This window comes from Prionailurus bengalensis, chromosome A1, assembly GCF_016509475.1.
Source record: "Prionailurus bengalensis isolate Pbe53 chromosome A1, Fcat_Pben_1.1_paternal_pri, whole genome shotgun sequence".
Taxonomy (NCBI): domain Eukaryota; kingdom Metazoa; phylum Chordata; class Mammalia; order Carnivora; family Felidae; genus Prionailurus; species Prionailurus bengalensis.
The window spans coordinates 199,046,725-199,063,863 of NC_057343.1; the positions used below are offsets into that span (position 1 = coordinate 199,046,725).

Here is a 17,139-nt window from a genome sequence, read left to right on the forward strand (position 1 = left end):
TTCAAGCCATGACCTCTCCCCGCAATAGCCCACTTCTACAGGGAAGCTTCTGCATGGGCAGGGGTGGGGTCCTGGAGACAGGGTGGCCTCGTATTCATGCAGACCCTGCTTCCACTTACCGTCATTCATTCAACACCAACTTTCCTTCATCCAACAACGGTGAGTGATGCGCTGAGATTGAACTGATCGGTGGATAAAACAGGCAGGCTCTCCGCCTGGTGGAGCTTACCTCCTGGCTGGGGAGGTGCGCTCGACAGGAATCAACCAAATAAGGCTTCTGAGCACAGGCTGAGTGAGGTAAGTGCTCTGAAGGAACGTCACAAGCTCTCTGGCAGAGAGTAACTGCGTAATGGCAGGGTAGTAACTTCACCTCTCTGAGCTGCCGCCTCCTCATTATGTAGGAGGTTAAGTAGGATAATATGTAAAGTGATGAGTACAGACATTGGCATATACCAGGTGTATATAGTAAATGTGGATTACGGCTGCTGATGGTGAAGCTACCTTCCTGAAGATAAGTGAGGAAAAAATTAATTTTCTTCCTTGTGTCTCAGAGTTTCCTTCAATTCTGTGTGTGTGTGTGTGTGTGTGTGTGTGTGTGTGCGCGCGCGCATGCGTGTGTCTTCCAGTTCCAAGGAGGGTTTTGGGTCGGTGGAGAAGGTCGTGCTGCTCACGTTTCTCTCGGCGGTTATCCTGATGGCCATCCTGGGGAACCTGCTGGTGATGGTGGCTGTGTGCAGGGACAGGCAGCTCAGGTGAGTAGCAGGAGGAAACCGGGGTGGAGTTCGAGGCTCTCCTTGGAGAGCTGGGGTCTGAACTATGATTCCCATTACAGTTCAAATTATGAGAGGGAAATGATGTTGGTAAAACAGAGCAGGGAAGAGATCACACGTGATTTCCCCATGATGACATAGCCGGTGTAAGCACTTACGTGGATCTCCGTCCCGTCTTTTTTCCCGTGTTCAGCTTTGGGAGGGGTTGGGGGGAGGTGTTTGGTAACAGTTGTGATCACTATAAATGTACAATTGTTGAGAGCCTATCTAGTCTAACCTCCCCACTTTATCAGTAGTTCAGAGGGGGGTGTGTGCTCAGTGACTGATCTGGATTTAGACCTGTATTTCTGCTCTTTCCACTTCATCAGTCTCAACCCAGCTGCAGTTAAAGTCACCTGAAGACCTCGTGAAAATTGCTAGTGTGTAGCATAAGTATGTCCCATGCAGTGTCTGGAACATACTTATAGTAAATAGTTATTCATTGTTTACCTGAAATTGACATTTAACTCGGAGGCCTATTTTATAACTCGGAGGTCATATTTTATCTGACAATCCTTGTGGGGGTGGGGGAGGGTTTAACCACCCAAAGTCTCTGCACTAATTGATCTGGGGAGAGACCTGGGCATCAATATTTATAAAAACTCACCAGGTGATTCTGGTGTTGAGCCTGGATTGAGAGCCACCAGGCCATAAAATGGGATAAAAGATACAATCCTGGCTCACCTATGGCCTTCCTCTCTAAGCAAGGCATGCACTAATCCACTTAGAATGCAAAGGAAATGTAAACACGTGGTTCTGGCCCATGTCACAAATGTGAGGCACACAGCAGTCAGTCTAAGCGTGGAAAACAGTGGAATTTGACACCATTTTTGAGGAGGGTGCCTTGGGAGGGTTCCCAGAGAATAACCAAACAAGGCCTGAAGGGAAGGGCGGGTGGGGAGAGAGAGAAGCTTGTGTAGAGGCCATGCTTCATGCACCAGGGCTCAAATCAGGCCAGTGTGGCCGCAGGGAAGAAGATGAGAAGGATTTGGGTGCAAGAGGTCAGGGGTGGCTAGACCACACACGCTGCATGACAGAGGGGGGAAGGGAATTTCACAGAATTCATTGCATGTCTGACTTTTCTTTCCTCTGTCTCTCTCCCTTCTTTCTTTGTTTCCCTCTCCTCTTTTCTACTGTCCTGCCCCTTTCTCCCATCTTTTCCTTTGTCTCTCCCCCTGCCTTCTTCCTTATACATTCTTCTCACAGGAAGATAAAGACCAATTATTTCATCGTATCCCTCGCCTTTGCGGATCTGCTGGTCTCGGTGCTGGTGATGCCCTTTGGTGCCATCGAGCTGGTTCAGGACATCTGGATTTATGGGGAGATGTTTTGCCTGGTCCGGACATCACTAGACGTCCTGCTCACGACGGCGTCGATTTTTCACCTGTGCTGCATTTCTCTGGACAGGTGAGGACAGAGCAGTGTGACAGCAGAGCTCCGTGCTGGGGACAAGGACCTGATTGGCTATGGGACCACGCCTTTCTTCCTTTCCCTAATTCATCAGAAGTGATGAATCTCAGAGAGATAAATTCTGGGTACTCACTGATTCCCCCACTCTCCAGTCTTCGCAGAGGGCTCCCTTTTAGTCAGGCCCTCCCTAAGGTCCTGCAGACACAGAGGTTGTTAAGGCTTAGAACCAGCCTGTAGGAAGTTCATGATCTAGAGAGTGACAAGTATTGGCAATCAGTTTACGGTAGAGCTCTAAATTTATACTGATGGCACGAACAAACTCTGAGGGAGCAAGAATTAATATGCCTTTCCCAATAGGCAGCTAGGGTGGTTCAGAAGGATAGTTTGATGTTCCGACATGACCTCCTCTCCCAAAATGTGTCCGCGTCAGAATTTTATATGCATATTTAGGTATGTGCATGCAACTGTGGAGAATCTTTTCCAGAAAGTTAAAGATGATTTTAAAATCCCCAGTAATGATTCGTTTGGGGGACGCACGGCTAGCATTTAATTCCTTTGCATAATTTTATTCTTTTGCTTCACATTTGACTTCAGGAGGCCTGACGATTTCCATCGTGGCCTTATTTATTTGAGATGTACGTTAATCAGTGGTATTTGGACTTTTTATTTTCCAATTCCTGCCCGTTTGTATTCAGTCATAAAAGCAGAATGCAGTCTAAAGGTCAGACGATTACAGGATCACAAACCGCCATCACAGTACTCATATCATAGGGTTAGTTCCCAAATTCTGATAACACATGCCAGTAATATGTTACCAGAATTCCCATGGGACAAGCCTTTCCTGTCTTCGGAGGAGTCCAACAGACCCAGTCATTCTTCCAGTCTAGAGATAGGTCACTGTTTCTTTAACTGGGGGACAGGAAAAGCATTTGACTAAAATTAGAGATTGTGATGTGTCTAAAATATGTCTTTAAACACTCAAGTAAGAGTCTGTCCAGAGAATTTCTGACACTGGGGAAGGTCCTGAGGGCCTGAAACCAGCTGCGGGAACAGTGGATTCATCTCCTGTCCCGTGGGATGGTGCTTATTGATTGGAATGGCAGGTGTAATGGCCTGCTCTATTTAAATTGTGCGAATTCTTTCTCTCTCTTGCTGTACCAGGAACATAGAGTCGAATGTGCTTAAATTAAATGCATGTCTAATGAGACTCTGTCACTACAGATAGCGACACTGGTAAAACTGAACTGTTGGTTGGCGAGCAGACCCAAAGCATGTCATGGTTTGAAACTTGTGTTCATCTGCTTGTTTGCAGCAGTCCGACTTCAGTACATGAAACACTTTAAGCCAGTCACTATATACTGTATGAAAGTTCACATGAGAAGAAATAAAATATAAGGGGGTAGAAAATACATGGAAGTCTTGAGGGGTAGCCCACATGGGGTCATTGCCAAATTGAGTGCTGAGACTGAAAGTATCATATGGACTTGGAGGGGGCAGAGCTGAGGTGATCGTGGCACCTGGAGGTAACCTTGAGTTTTGGGTAATGAGCTGAGTAGGGAGTGTAGATTGGGGGGACATATAGAATCATCTTCCTAGTGTGGAAAATTGACTCAGAGCGGCCCTGAGAGGGGGGCTGAGGGTTCCCTAGGAAGATTTGGCTTCAGAGTTCCAGATGAACTATCAGGGGCTTTAGAAATCATGGAATTTTCCCCGCGGAGGCGGGCATTCGTTGTCTTGAAGCAGTATGGTCTGGTCATGAAGAACCATCTGCTTTAGAACTGAAGAGGGTGGGATTCAAACCTCCGCTCTGCCAGTGTTTAGCTCTGAGGATGGTCTTAAGTTATTAAGCTTTTCTGAGTCTCTGTCTTCTCGTCTCTAAAATTGGGGGCAATAGCACCTGTTTTATAGGATTGCAGTTAGGATTGAGTTAGATAGTCCGGCGGAGGCATAGCGTTGGCCCAGCTTGGCACAGTACACAATGCTGGTGGATGTTCATTTCAGTTTCCTGCAACTGTCCATGCACCCTCCATGGTAAGATTTTTCTTACCGAACTTGGACCTCATCAGTGAATAGCTGCTCCAGCCGCTGCATCATCCAGAAATCAGGTAGTTACGCTACATGCGGTCTTTCCTTATCCCCTGCATGTAATCAATAAGTCCTACTGATTTTCTTTCCTAAACAGATCCTACTGTTTCTCTCCAACTTTTATCGTGCTGGCCCAGACTAATGCCATCTCTTGCATAAGCCGCTTCGGCAGCCTCCTAATTGTTCTCCCCACATCTACTTTATCTTCCTCCAATCTGCTCACGTCTTAGAAGATCTCATAGCCAGAGTCATGGTTAAAAGCCTTCAATGGCTATGCAGTGCACTGAAGATCGACACCAGACTCCTGGGCCCATAGGGTTTTGTGCCATCTGTTTCCTGTCTGTGTCCCCAACCTCCCTTGATGCCCTTCACCAGCCTTACTCCCTGGGCTGCAAGCTGTCTTTGCCTTCTTTCTCTCTCCAGTGCTCTGGGCCCAGCCGTCCCAGGGCCTTGGCTCCTCCCTCTACCTGGAAACTCCTTTGCCCCCTCCTCTCTTGTGTATCTTCCAGACTTTAGCTCAATCCTTGCCTCCTTCTGGAAGCTCTCCCTGACCCCATCAAACTGATTCTTCTTTGTAAAACTTAGTGCAGTGGTGATTAAAATCTATTGTGTATTTTTTTTGCGTTTATACTGTTTTATTAAAGTATAATTAACATGCTGTGTTATATTACTTTCATGTGTACACATAATGCTTCAACAATTCTATGTATTATTTAATGCTCACTGTGATAAGTATAGTGACCATCTGTCACCACATGACATTATTACAATCTTATTGGCTGTATTCCCTATGCTGTACCTTTCATCTCTGTGATTTATTCATTTTGTCACTGGAAGTCTTTACCTCTTATTCCTGTCTATCTATTTCACCCATTCCCCCCACCTCCCCTCAGGCAACCCCAGTTTGCTCTCTGTATTTAAGAATGGGGGCGTGCCTCTTTTATTTTCCTTTGCTCATTTGTTTCTTATAGAACACATTTGCGTGGAATCATATGTCTCTATCTCCCCCGAGAGGAGAAAGTGCAAAGATATGAGTAAGGAGGGGCACCTGGGTGGCTAGGTCAGTGAAGCATCCGTCTTCGGCTCAGGTCACGATCTCATGGCTCATGGGTTTGAGCCCCACATCGGGCTCTGCATGGGCAGCATGGAGCCTGCTTGGGATTCTCTCTCTCTTTCTCTCTCTCTCTCTCTGTCCCTCCCTCGCACGCTCTCTCTCTCTCAAAACATAAACATTTAAAAAAAAAAAGATATGAGTAAGGACAATGTCCTCACCCTCCTGGAACTTACCTTTTAATGGGGAAACTAACAATTAACGAATAGGGGCATCAATAGTGATGTAGGCACTTGGTAACCACTATTCAACAAATGGAATGTTCAGTAAACCCTGTTTTTGAGAGAATTCTCTCAAAACTTTTTGGCTGCCATTAGTTCCATTTCCTTCTCGGATAGTGGACATCAAAACCTCTGATACCATAAATAAGATGGAGTCAGATGGCTTCGTTTGGTTGGTTTTCCTCAGGGAGCCTGGGAAGGTTGCCAATTGTTTCTAGCATCTCCTGTCCCAAGCATGATATTCTCATTGGGATGGAAGGTTCACCCTGAACATGACAACACTACATCTTAGTCTGGAAGTGTAAGCTTTTATTTATCAGTTAGCTTCTGTTTTTGCTCTGTCCAAGCTGACGGTTGGGCTGGGCCAGAGCACAGGGGGAGCTTGGCAGTGGGGTGCGGTGCCCATTGTTCATCATGTGATTCCTGTTAAGATGTTTGTCTTTGTTTCTGGAGCTACCATGACTCTACAGGGATTAGTGATCTCCGGTCGTGCTTCCCAGGCAAAAATGCTCACTGTGATTCTTAATTCCTCCCGGATGGCAGACCCTTGGATCAAAGCAAGAAGCGGGACTCCATTAATATTATAAAATGCTTTTTCCCAACTACAGTGCTCCATCCACTGTGCTTCCTGGTGCTTTGAGAATTGAATCCAATTAATGAAAGTTTATTGCCTCATTAGAAGTGATTTCCAAAGCATAATTAAGCTACATGCATCATATAGTATGTATGGGTCATGGGAGACCAGAAAACTGCATTAAAAGCACTATAGTACAGTTGACTATTTTGAATCAAAGGTTCTGTGGTGAATGAAAACCAACTAAGTATCTGTGATAGAGTACTGGGTTTTAATCTGGCCACTAAAACCCATGAGAAATAGTTATGTGTGTTGCCCTAGAAAGATATCACTGGTGTGTTAATTGGGGGGAAAAGCAAGTGTCAGATTTCAATGTTTAGAATACTTCCACTTTTGTAAAATAAATATAGAGATATTTATATTTAGGTATAGGTGAGTGAGTGAGAGAGTGAGTGAGTGAGTGAGTGAGTGAGTGACAGAGAGAGAATATGAATGAAATTGCATCAAACTATTAACATCGGTTATATGGAGGGTAGTTGAAAATGGTCCTGGCTAGACTAGGTGACCAGATAGATTGGGGTTGGGAGCCATCACTTTTAATAACCTCTAAAATATATGTTTTGAACTTGAATCTTCCCTGTGCTAGAAATTGACACTTCTTGAGCGCAGAAGTATCCAGGATAGCCTTTGGCTGAAAGTGCTCCTAGACCAGCACATTCTCCAGTCTCTGAAAACATTCTAACTTTAGTGTTAGGAGTTCCCTCTGAGATCTGAGCGAGGCAGAGAGCACAGAAGTCTTTCTGACCAACGTGTTCTCTCTGCTTTCTCACAAAATGCCCTGGATTCTCCCCCCTTTGGAGCCCTCGCTGTCTCCTGTCAGCAGATCCTTCCTCCCACTCACTCCCATATTTGTCTTCCTTGGTCCCACCACCCTCATTCATGACCTTGTGTCTCATCCATTTCAACAGTCTCTTTTCTAATCATCACAGTTTCTTTTTAATTTTTAATGTTTATTTTTGAAAGAGAGAGAGAGCTAGCAGGTGAGGGGCAGAGAGAGGAGACAAACACTCTGAAGCAGGCTCCAGACCCTGAACTCTGTCAGCACAGAGCCCGTCGCAGGGCTCGAATTCACGAACCATGAGATGGTGACCTGAGCCCAAGCGTAATGCTTAACTCACTGAGCAACCCAGGCGCCGCCCTCCCCATCACAGTTTTTAATGAGCATGACAATAATACCTGGGCATTGTGAAAAAAAAAAGTGCCTCCGGCTTATGAGTAGAACATAAAAATGTCGCTCTTCTCCCTCTGCACCTCCACAGCTATATACCCTAGAGGGTACCACTGTACATAGTAGCTCTCTGCAAATTCCAGTCATTTGATATGCAAGAAGCAGACTTCTGTGAATATATTTTTAGTTTGCTCAAATGGCTTTAGGTTTTAAATAAGCTTTTGAAAAGGGCTTTCCCAATATCCCAGTGAATTGCCTGAATGCAGTGTTTTGACCAACTCACTTCTCAGATGATATATTAGTAAGATCTTTTTCAGCAACACATGATGGAAAATAAATCGATTGGTTCAATCAGCTGAAAAGTCTGACCTTAGACATGGCCGTCTACAGGGTTTGAACAATGCCATCGAGGCTCACTCTCTCCTTCTGTCTCTGTCTCTCTCTCCTCCTTGACTCTATCATTTCTTTTTTCTTCTCTTTCTCTTCCATCTCTGTCAGTCTCCCTCTCTGCCTCTGTCCCTCTCTTTATATCTGTCCTTTGTGTCCCTTTGCTGTTTTCTTGTTGGATTGAGTCTCAGGCTGGGCTTAGACCAGTGAGTCTTAAACCATCCTGATTAACTCGTGAATCCACAGGAGGAGAAGCCTAAATGCTCTTTCTCATGGAAGAATTTTGGCTGGCTTTGCTTGAGTCACTCTTTCACTGACGATTCACACAGTATGGTGGCTGGGCAGAGGTGAGGCACCATGACGGTCAGCTTTACCAAAGGTGTATGGCGTGGGAGAATGGCAGTTCCTTCTGGAAGAAGGATGTTGGGCAGACAAGAATAGCAGACATCAACTTCTTTTAGGCTGCCCAAGGGACCTTCAGATCTCTTTATTGAGCCTCCACAACAAGACAAAGGTTTGCCCTCCCCAACTCTTCTTGTATTAGGCCAAACATCCCTAGATCCTTCCACTGGCTTCATATGCCATACTTTTTAGACTTTTAACCATTCTGATCCCCTTCCCCCAATCAATGCTATACTTGTCCTCTATTTGGCATCAAATGCAATTCCCCTTGAAATGGTTCACTTCACTGAGGATGCCATTCTTTACGGGATTGCAAGATGTCCTCATTGACATGTTCAACCAAATTGCCTACCCTTTCTCTTGGCAACACAAGAACTTGATGTATATTATCTGCAAAACTCTTCCGACGATTTGTCAGTCGCAGATTTTCTTTTAAAACAGGTTTACTTGTTAAACATACGATTCTGACTCAAAGGTTGCATATCTCATCCTGTGCCAGAGATAAGCGTGTCTGCGTTTCTTAATGATCTCCCTGCGGCACCACTCAGTTTTGTAATGTATACCTAAAAGGTGTCTGTCATTGTGAACTTGTGTCACACAGTTACATCTGTTTTCCCAATGGGATTGAAATGTGTTTCTGAAAGGAAGGCGTACTGTTTCCCTTTGTCACATACGCTTTGAGGCTAAGTTCATACTTTGTACATAATGGTAATACTTGTTGAGTTGAATCTCATGCTTATTTTTATATTCATTTCATTAAATATGTATTGAGTACTTAACTAATTGCCAGGAGCTGAGCAGAGCAGTGGAAGTGCAGAGGTGAACAACCAGAGAAAGCTCTGAATCGCAGAGCTTTTAGTCTAGTGGGGAACAGGTAGTAAATAGGTAATTATAATGAAATCGGCGGCCATTGAAGTCAAATAAGGAGAAGTCAAAGAAGCTATTGGAGGGGCGCCTGGGTGGCGCAGTCGGTTAAGCGTCCGACTTCAGCCAGGTCACGATCTCGCGGTCTGTGAGTTCGAGCCCCGCGTCGGGCTCTGGGCTGATGGCTCAGAGCCTGGAGCCTGTTTCCGATTCTGTGTCTCCCTCTCTCTCTGCCCCTCCCCCGTTCATGCTCTCTCTCTGTCCCAAAAATAAATAAACGTTGAAAAAAAAAGAATATATATAAAGAAGCTATTGGAGCATGTGGCCTCCAAAGCAGGGTAAGCTCTGGGAGGAAGTAACAGGGAAGCTGGGATCTGTGGATTATGCAAATGTCAGTAGGTAAAGGGGAAGAAGAGGAGGCATCTTCTGGAAGGAAGGTTCCAGAAAATGGCATGTGCAAAGCCCCGAATTTTTTTCAGTGATACCTTATCAACCATAGGCTAAAGTCTTCCCTTGTCTTTCAGTGCTTTTCCCAGCGTGTCCTCGGTCTATTTTTTCTAACTCAGCTCCAACCCATGAGTGATCTGTTACTCATAGCCTGAGTCTGATATGTTTCCTCATAACCCCATGTTCTGCCTTGCCTCGAGTTCCTTTTCTTTTCCCGATGAACACTCACCCTTCAGTATTCTGACAGAATGTGTCACTGTCTCTACCCACTGGCCGGGCTTCATTCCCCATGATTTGTTGTTTCTTCTTCTGAGTGCCCATAGAATGTTAAATATAAGCATAGCAGTGGGGCGCCTGGGTGGCTCAGTCAGTTAAGCGTCCAACTTCGGCTCAGGTCACGATCTCGTGGTTTGAGAGTTCAAGCCTCGTGTCGGGCTCTGTGCTGACAGCTCAGAGCCTGGAGCCTGCTTCGGATTCTGTAATTTCTAACAATAAATAAAACGTTAAAAAAATTAAAAAACGTATAAGCATAGCAGTTATCATCCATCTTGTTTTTAAAATTTTTAATGTTTTTTTAATTTTTTATCTTTAATTTTTGTGAGAGAGAGAGAGAGAGAGAAAGCGCACATGCGCACACAAGCAGGGGAGGGGCAGAGAGAGAGGGGACGCAGAATCTGAAGCAGGCTCCAGGCTCCACGTTGTCAGCACGGAGCCCGATGCAGGGCTTGAACCCACGCACCGTGAGATCGTGACCCAAGCTGAAGTCGGATGCTGAACCGACTGAGCCACCCAGGTGCCCCAGTTATCACTCATCTTAATCATTGGTTTCTCTCCTTCTCATCCTGGATGATAAGCTCCTTGAGAGTCAGCCTCAAGGCAAACGAGAGTTCACCTGTCCTCGTGCTATTCTGATTGGTCCACGGAAGCTGCTGCAGGCACATTTAGCTGATGCTCCGAGATGTGACTTGTGGTTGCTTGGTCTGACTTTGGTGTTCATTTTTCTACCCTTCTCGAATAGCCAGTATAGCAAGTAGTTAAGAATGACGCCCGGGGTGCTAGACTGCCTGGATTCAATCCCAGCTTGACCGGTTACCAATTGTGTAATCTTGAGAAGTTATTTAAATTTTCTGGGTTTTACCTTCTCAGCTCTAACATTGTGTTAATAGTAACTTCCTTTTGGAGTTCGTGAAGAATATAACTGAGTGCATGCAGGAGAACATAAATCAGTGCATGGTACATAATAAGCATTCAATAAATGTTAGCCACAAGTATTATTCCATTATTGTTCTCCTTTCCAAATGTGAATTTCTACTGGTTGTTGTGGGTGCCTTCCCAGACACTGGTTGCTGTCTTTTTCTTCCTGTTGTACGGCGAAGTGTCCTCCAAGGTTAGACCCTCGGTCTTCCAGCACTAGGGATCTCCTTCTTTCCTTTGGAGAGCTCACCCATCCCATGGCTTCACCTGCACCTCTGTTCTCACCCCTCCTGCAGTCCTGTCCCATGCTGGGCTCTGGGGTCCTATCTCTACCCACCTGTTCAATATCTCACCTTAAGCTTCTTTCTGTTTTCTTGAATCCAGTGTGCCCAAAGTGGAAATTTCCGTTATAAACTAATATCCTCTTCTACTTTGTACGTAAAAGGCACATCTATTAGTCATCCTTTAGTCATTTAAATGCAATTCTTTGAGGTCATCTTTTCCTTATCCACCATGACCAGCTGGAAGCCAAATCGTAGACGCATTTTCATAAATATCTCTCAAACCCATCTTCCTCCTCTTCGCTCCTTTTCTCCGATCCCACTTCTTGATTGTTGCAGTAGGTTTTTAGTTTTTATTCCTGTATATTATTTATCAGATACATCTTTAAATTTATTTAAGTATGTTCACATTTTTTCCACGTGTCCTCAGCTCAGAAAGCTTATAAGGCACTCATGTTCTCTGTCTTCTTCCTAAAGAGGGTTGCTTTGGTCTCACCCTGACCATTCACCAGCATTACCAGGGCACGGACTTTGCCAGATGTGGGTTTAATTCCCAGTTTTACTGTATCCTGGCCGTAGGATATTAGGCAAGTGGATTGAACTCCCTGGGCCTCAGTTTCCTCATATTTATTTATTTATTTATTTATTTATTTATTTATTTATTTTTTAACGTTTATTTATTTTTGAGACAGAGAGAGACAGAGCATGAACGGGGGAGGGTCAGAGAGAGAGGGAGACACAGAATCCGAAACAGGCTCCAGGCTCTGAGCAGTCAGCACAGAGCCCGACGCGGGGCTCGAACTCACATACCGCAAGATTGTGACCTGAGCCGAAGTCGGACGCTCAACCGACTGAGCCACCCAGGCGCCCCTCCTCATATTTAAAACGTGGAGAATGAGAGCTGCCTTGCAGAGTTGCTATAGGAGTGAGATATATTATAGAATACACCTCTTGCTGCATAATGTGCCCTCGGTAAATGGGCAACACGTATAGTGTGAATAGCAGTAGCTATAGCAGAGACAAGAAACAGACAGTTATAATACGATTGGAGATGTGCTGTGTCACAGACATAAACAAAATACTTGAAGAACCAGGGCAGAGATGCGGAACCAATTCAGATCTCTGACAGAAAGGAGTCTCCCCCCAAACCCTCACCCCCACAGTTTTTTCTTCCTGGAACCCGAAGATCCCCCCTCTGCTCTTGGCGACATTCTCACCCCCACTTTGTGCTCCTGGCTCCTGATGAATATCCCTGCTGGGGTCGTCTTCCTTGATTCTCAAAGCAACTGGCAGCTTGCCAAGCCCCTTGGGAAGCAGAAGCGGAGCGCTTTAGCTTTCTCTTGAAGCCGCTGCTGTTTCTACACCGCTTCAAAGGGGAACCAGAGCAACTGAAGTGTAACAAAACCAGTTACCATGAGGAGAAAGATAAATCTCTCCATCCAGAGCTCTGCCACAAAATGTGGCTAGATCCCCTACTGGAGGGAGGACTACTGTCCAGCCAGGGAACTGCCACGGTCACACTAGACTGTATATTACCTGTTATTTCAGTTGTAGTTATCTGTTGCCATATAACATCTACCCCAAAACTTAATGGCTGAAAAAACAATGTACTATTCCCAGACTTCACAATTCTGTGCATCAGGAATCTGGGCTTGGCTAAAGTCACTTGATGGTGTTTAGCTGGAGACTGGACAAGCCTCAAGGGTCCAAGACAATTTATCATACACATTGATGGCACTTTGGTGGGGTCATCTGGAAAGCTGGGCTCACCTGGGCCCCTGTCCCCGTCCATGTGGTCCCAGCTCTCTATATGTGATCTCACGTTCATACATGTTCGATTTCTTACATGACAGATCATGGCCTTGAGAAACCAAGAGCCCTCTTAAAAATGAGTCTCAAGACCGGCATACAACACTTCTAATGTATTCTCAGTCAGGGCAGTCACAAGGCAGTCTCAAAGGAAGGAGCAGACTCCCCACCTCTGGATGGGAAGCATGTCAAAGAATTTGTGGCCATCTTTAATCCAACACAACTACAACCTCTTACAAAAGCTGAGATGTAATTAATCCCCCTTTACCCATAAGAAACAGAGACCCAAAGACATCACGTGATTTGTTAAATGTTGGAAAGAATATCCATGAAAGGATTGATGCTAGAACTGATTGTCTTGCTAAAGACAAAATGCCCCTTGTAACTAATAAATTTATTGATTCTGCAGAGCTCTTTATCCCCCTAGTCCTAAGTCCTGAAGACCACTGGCTTGTGCTTTATAAATTCGGAGTTGGGGGTGGGGGGTGAGGGGACTGTGATGAAAGGTTTGTTTTCCTGATTCCATCTCAATATTTGGGTCTTAGCAGCCAGATGCGACTTCATGTGTTCTCTTCTGCGGTTGGCATTTCTTTCTTTAGTTAATCTTGACTAGAGCTCTGGTCTCGCGGACCATCGAGGATGTCACTTTCAATTATTTCAAGTAGGACAGCAGGGCCTGGATTAAGTCCATAAGAAGATACTACACAAGATCTACTTCATTGCTTGCAACCAATAGGGTCTCACTGCTTCCGTTCACCTTTAGGGACCAACTCATTCACCACGTTATTACTAGGAGAGATGTTGAACCAGGTGACCTCCATTTTATTTGTTAAATAATTTAGAGCCCCTGGTTCCAGACTGTATTTGAATCTATTTGAATTCATATGTATGATATATATATTCCCTTTGATCTTGTACTTATATGTAAGTAAAGAGAGTAACTACTATTTATGAAGCATTGTGTACCAAAACCTTTCTGTATTGAACACTATCTCATCATTTCTCACCGTGAGTCAGTGAGGTGGACATAATGATACCCACACTGCAGATGAGTAAACTGGATCCTGGAGAGGTCACATAACTAATCCTGAGACCACAGAGCTAATGACTGGTTAAGGCAGGAAGACGAGATGCTCAGATGAAGACATAAAGTTGACTGCTAAAATCTCCTCTAAGTCTGAGAATCTAAGATTCCACGTTATTCTCCTTGCTCCTCTGCTTTCCCTGTGGTGGGATGGCAGGAAGTGAGGAGGAAGAATTTTCCTTAATTGTAGGACGGGTGGGGTAGAGATTCGCATGGAGCTTAAAATACATGACTGACTTCTAAGAGTTGTCAAAGTAAATTGTGTCCCCAGAGACATTTAAAAGCAATTTAATCACACTTTTCCACATGGCTGCATTTGGGGAAGCTGGTGGCTGGTCTACCAAAGGGGATTTTAATGGAGTTTTATGAACAGTAGTTTGAAATGTTTTGCGTAGACATTTCTTTGCAAATACCCATGCCACATGTTAGTTAATCCTGGCCACCTGGAACCTCACTTGTCACCTGAACATTCATTTAACCACTTTGTATAAGTTTTTTAGTGACAGAAGGATGGGCCTTGTCCAGTGGAAGTCTAGGGAACAGACCTTGCAGATAAATCCGTTCCTGAGATGAGACCAAACCGCATTCCCTCATGAACCCTGTTCACCTGGCATGGGAACCAACGATCCTTTTTCTTGAATTTGTTGTAATTCAGCTTCTTCAGTAGAGCATGCAGCAGCGTTGATTGCAATGGACATTTTCCAGTTCAAAGAACTTTTGGACGTTTTCCAGTTCAAAAAACTTTTGCTAGACTCATCCTAGCATAGCATTCAAAAAGGTTCTCAGGAGTGCCCAAGCCACCAGCATCAGTTATCAGTTATTATCACTTATCAGTTTTCAGTTATTGTCAACCAGTAACAATAACAGAAACGTGAATTCTTGGGCGCCATAACCAGATCTTCCAGGAACCTGTATTTCAGCAACCCCTCCAGGTGACTCCCTTGTATGCTACAGTTTGAGAACCACTGCCCCTGAGCTGGCCTTTTTGGACAGATTTTGTTCTATTTTCTTACAAATACTCTATGTCCCAGTTAACTTGTACTCTCTTTATGTTTGTATGCCTATGTGGATGCATGGATACAGGTTTATGGATTTATTTTCTATAGATCATCTCTGTCTCCTGGCCTTTGTCCATACTATTTACAGTACATGGATTGCACTTTCTTCTCCACCATCCTTACTCAGTCTCTGATGTCCAACTTAAAAGACACTTGCTGGAGAAAACCTTCCCATCCCTCTACTAAATATGACCTTTACATCCCCAAAACTTGGTCCCACAATGTAAAGTAGAATTTATTTTATTATTGATTCAACCTATTCTGTGAGCATCCACTCTATCTAGCATTGTACGAGACATTGGGGATACAGTGGTAAAAAGGGAAACGTCGCTGGAACTTACAAATCAGGTAAGGTAGGCTTTTCTCATCCCCTGTCCTAGATTGTAGCTCTTTTTTTTTAAAATTTTTTTTCAACGTTTTTTATTTATTTTTGGGACAGAGAGAGACAGAGCATGAACGGGGGAGGGGCAGAGAGAGAGGGAGACACAGAATCGGAAACAGGCTCCAGGCTCTGAGCCATCAGCCCAGAGCCTGACGCGGGGCTCGAACTCACGGACCGCGAGATCGTGACCTAGCTGAAGTCGGACGCTCAACCGACTGCGCCACCCAGGCGCCCCTAGATTGTAGCTCTTTGAGGGGGCACACGTGTCCTATACTGCTGGGAGTCCCCCAGGCTGTATTAAGTTATGGTGAGCAGGGTGGAAGGCAATGTAATTGTCTTTTCTGGTCCATACAGAATGCACTGGAGTATTGTGCTCTCTTTGTGACATCCATAGTTAAGACATAATGGCACACTATGGCATATGCAGAGGACATGAAGCCCTGGCTGTTGGTATACATCACCTCCTCTAAACCAGGGTTTCTCAACTCCACCACTATGGATGTTGTAGTTAGATGATTCTTTATTGGGGAGTGGGGGGGTTGTCTTGTCCATTTTAAGACATTTAGCGTCTGACCTCTACCCAAAATGCCCAAATGCCCAAAGCATGACCATTCCCAGTTGTGACAACAACAGATGTCTCCAGCCATCGCCAAATATCCCTTGGTGAGTGAGATCAACCTGGGTTGAATACAACTGGGAATATTTTTCCTGCACAAAGTAGGATTTCAGAAGAAGGGGAAAGCTCTTTTCAGTTGTCTCTAGGACCGTGATGCAGAGAACGAATTAGAGATAGAAATTGTTAATTGATCGAGAGGGTAAAACTGGAAATTACAGGGAATCAATTTTGGAATAAACTTCCCTAACTTTAGAGTAGCCTGAAGTTTAGAGAGTAGTTCAGTGGTTTTTGGTGAATTCCCAGTCCCTGGTACATTCAGGATGGCCTGGATACACTTCATTTTTTTAAGAGAGGATTTAGGGATTTCAGGATTCTGCAAGTTCTGAGATCCAGTGTTTTGACTGTTTCCAAAGTGGCTTTTAAAGAATTAGAATAATTCCTTGGGGGCTTAGGGAAGGTGGCAGAGTGAAGTGATAGTGGTGAAGTTGACATCCTGTCCCTTGAATCAAATGGCCTGAGCTAGATCCCAGGTCAGCTCTTACCTTGAACAAATCCTGACACTTCTGTGTGTTTGTGTCCTCGTCTATGAAATGGGTGCCTTTATAGTTCCTGTCCCATGAATAGTTGTGGGGACTAAATGAGATAATACTGGTAGAGCCCTTGGTAAGTAGATGAATAGAACCTACTAACTCAGCTGGTGCACTTTGATCTCCAAAGAACTTGCAAATTTAGCTACTTCTGCCTGGTGGTATTTATATGTGTGTTTGGGGGGCAGTTCACAATAGGATACATATTTTTGTGATTTTGCAGAGTAATATAATCCAAATATAGGAATTAAACAGTAACCATGACAGGTGACAATCAACTTATCAGATTCCTGTCTAGTCCCTGATTTGTTGACAGAGGTTAGAATTTTTAAGGAAGCTCCATTAGTCAAATAACACTCAAACTCAGTTTTTTAAAGCTTATTTATTGATTTTGAGAGAGAGAGAGAGAGAGAGAGAGAGAGAGAGAGAGAGAGAACAGCAGGGGAGAGGCAGAGAAAGAAAAAGAGAGAGAGAGAGAAAGAGAGAGAGAGAGAGAGAGAATATCCCAGGCAGGCTCCGTGCAGTGCAGAGTCTGACTTGGGGCTCGAACCTGCGAACTGTGAGATCGTGACCTGAGCTGAAATCAAGAC

General features: G+C 44.6%; 1 protein-coding gene across 1 annotated transcript in view; it reads left to right on the forward strand.

Annotated features, from left to right (window-relative positions):
- HTR4 (5-hydroxytryptamine receptor 4) overlaps nt 1-17,139 on the forward strand; it is a 159,012-nt gene that overhangs the window by 77,868 nt on the left and 64,005 nt on the right. Inside the window, exons 2-3 of the mRNA XM_043598388.1 lie at nt 627-752; nt 2,016-2,216. Of these exons, the coding sequence (XP_043454323.1) occupies nt 627-752; nt 2,016-2,216 (327 nt within the window). The remainder of the gene's footprint in view (nt 1-626; nt 753-2,015; nt 2,217-17,139) is intronic.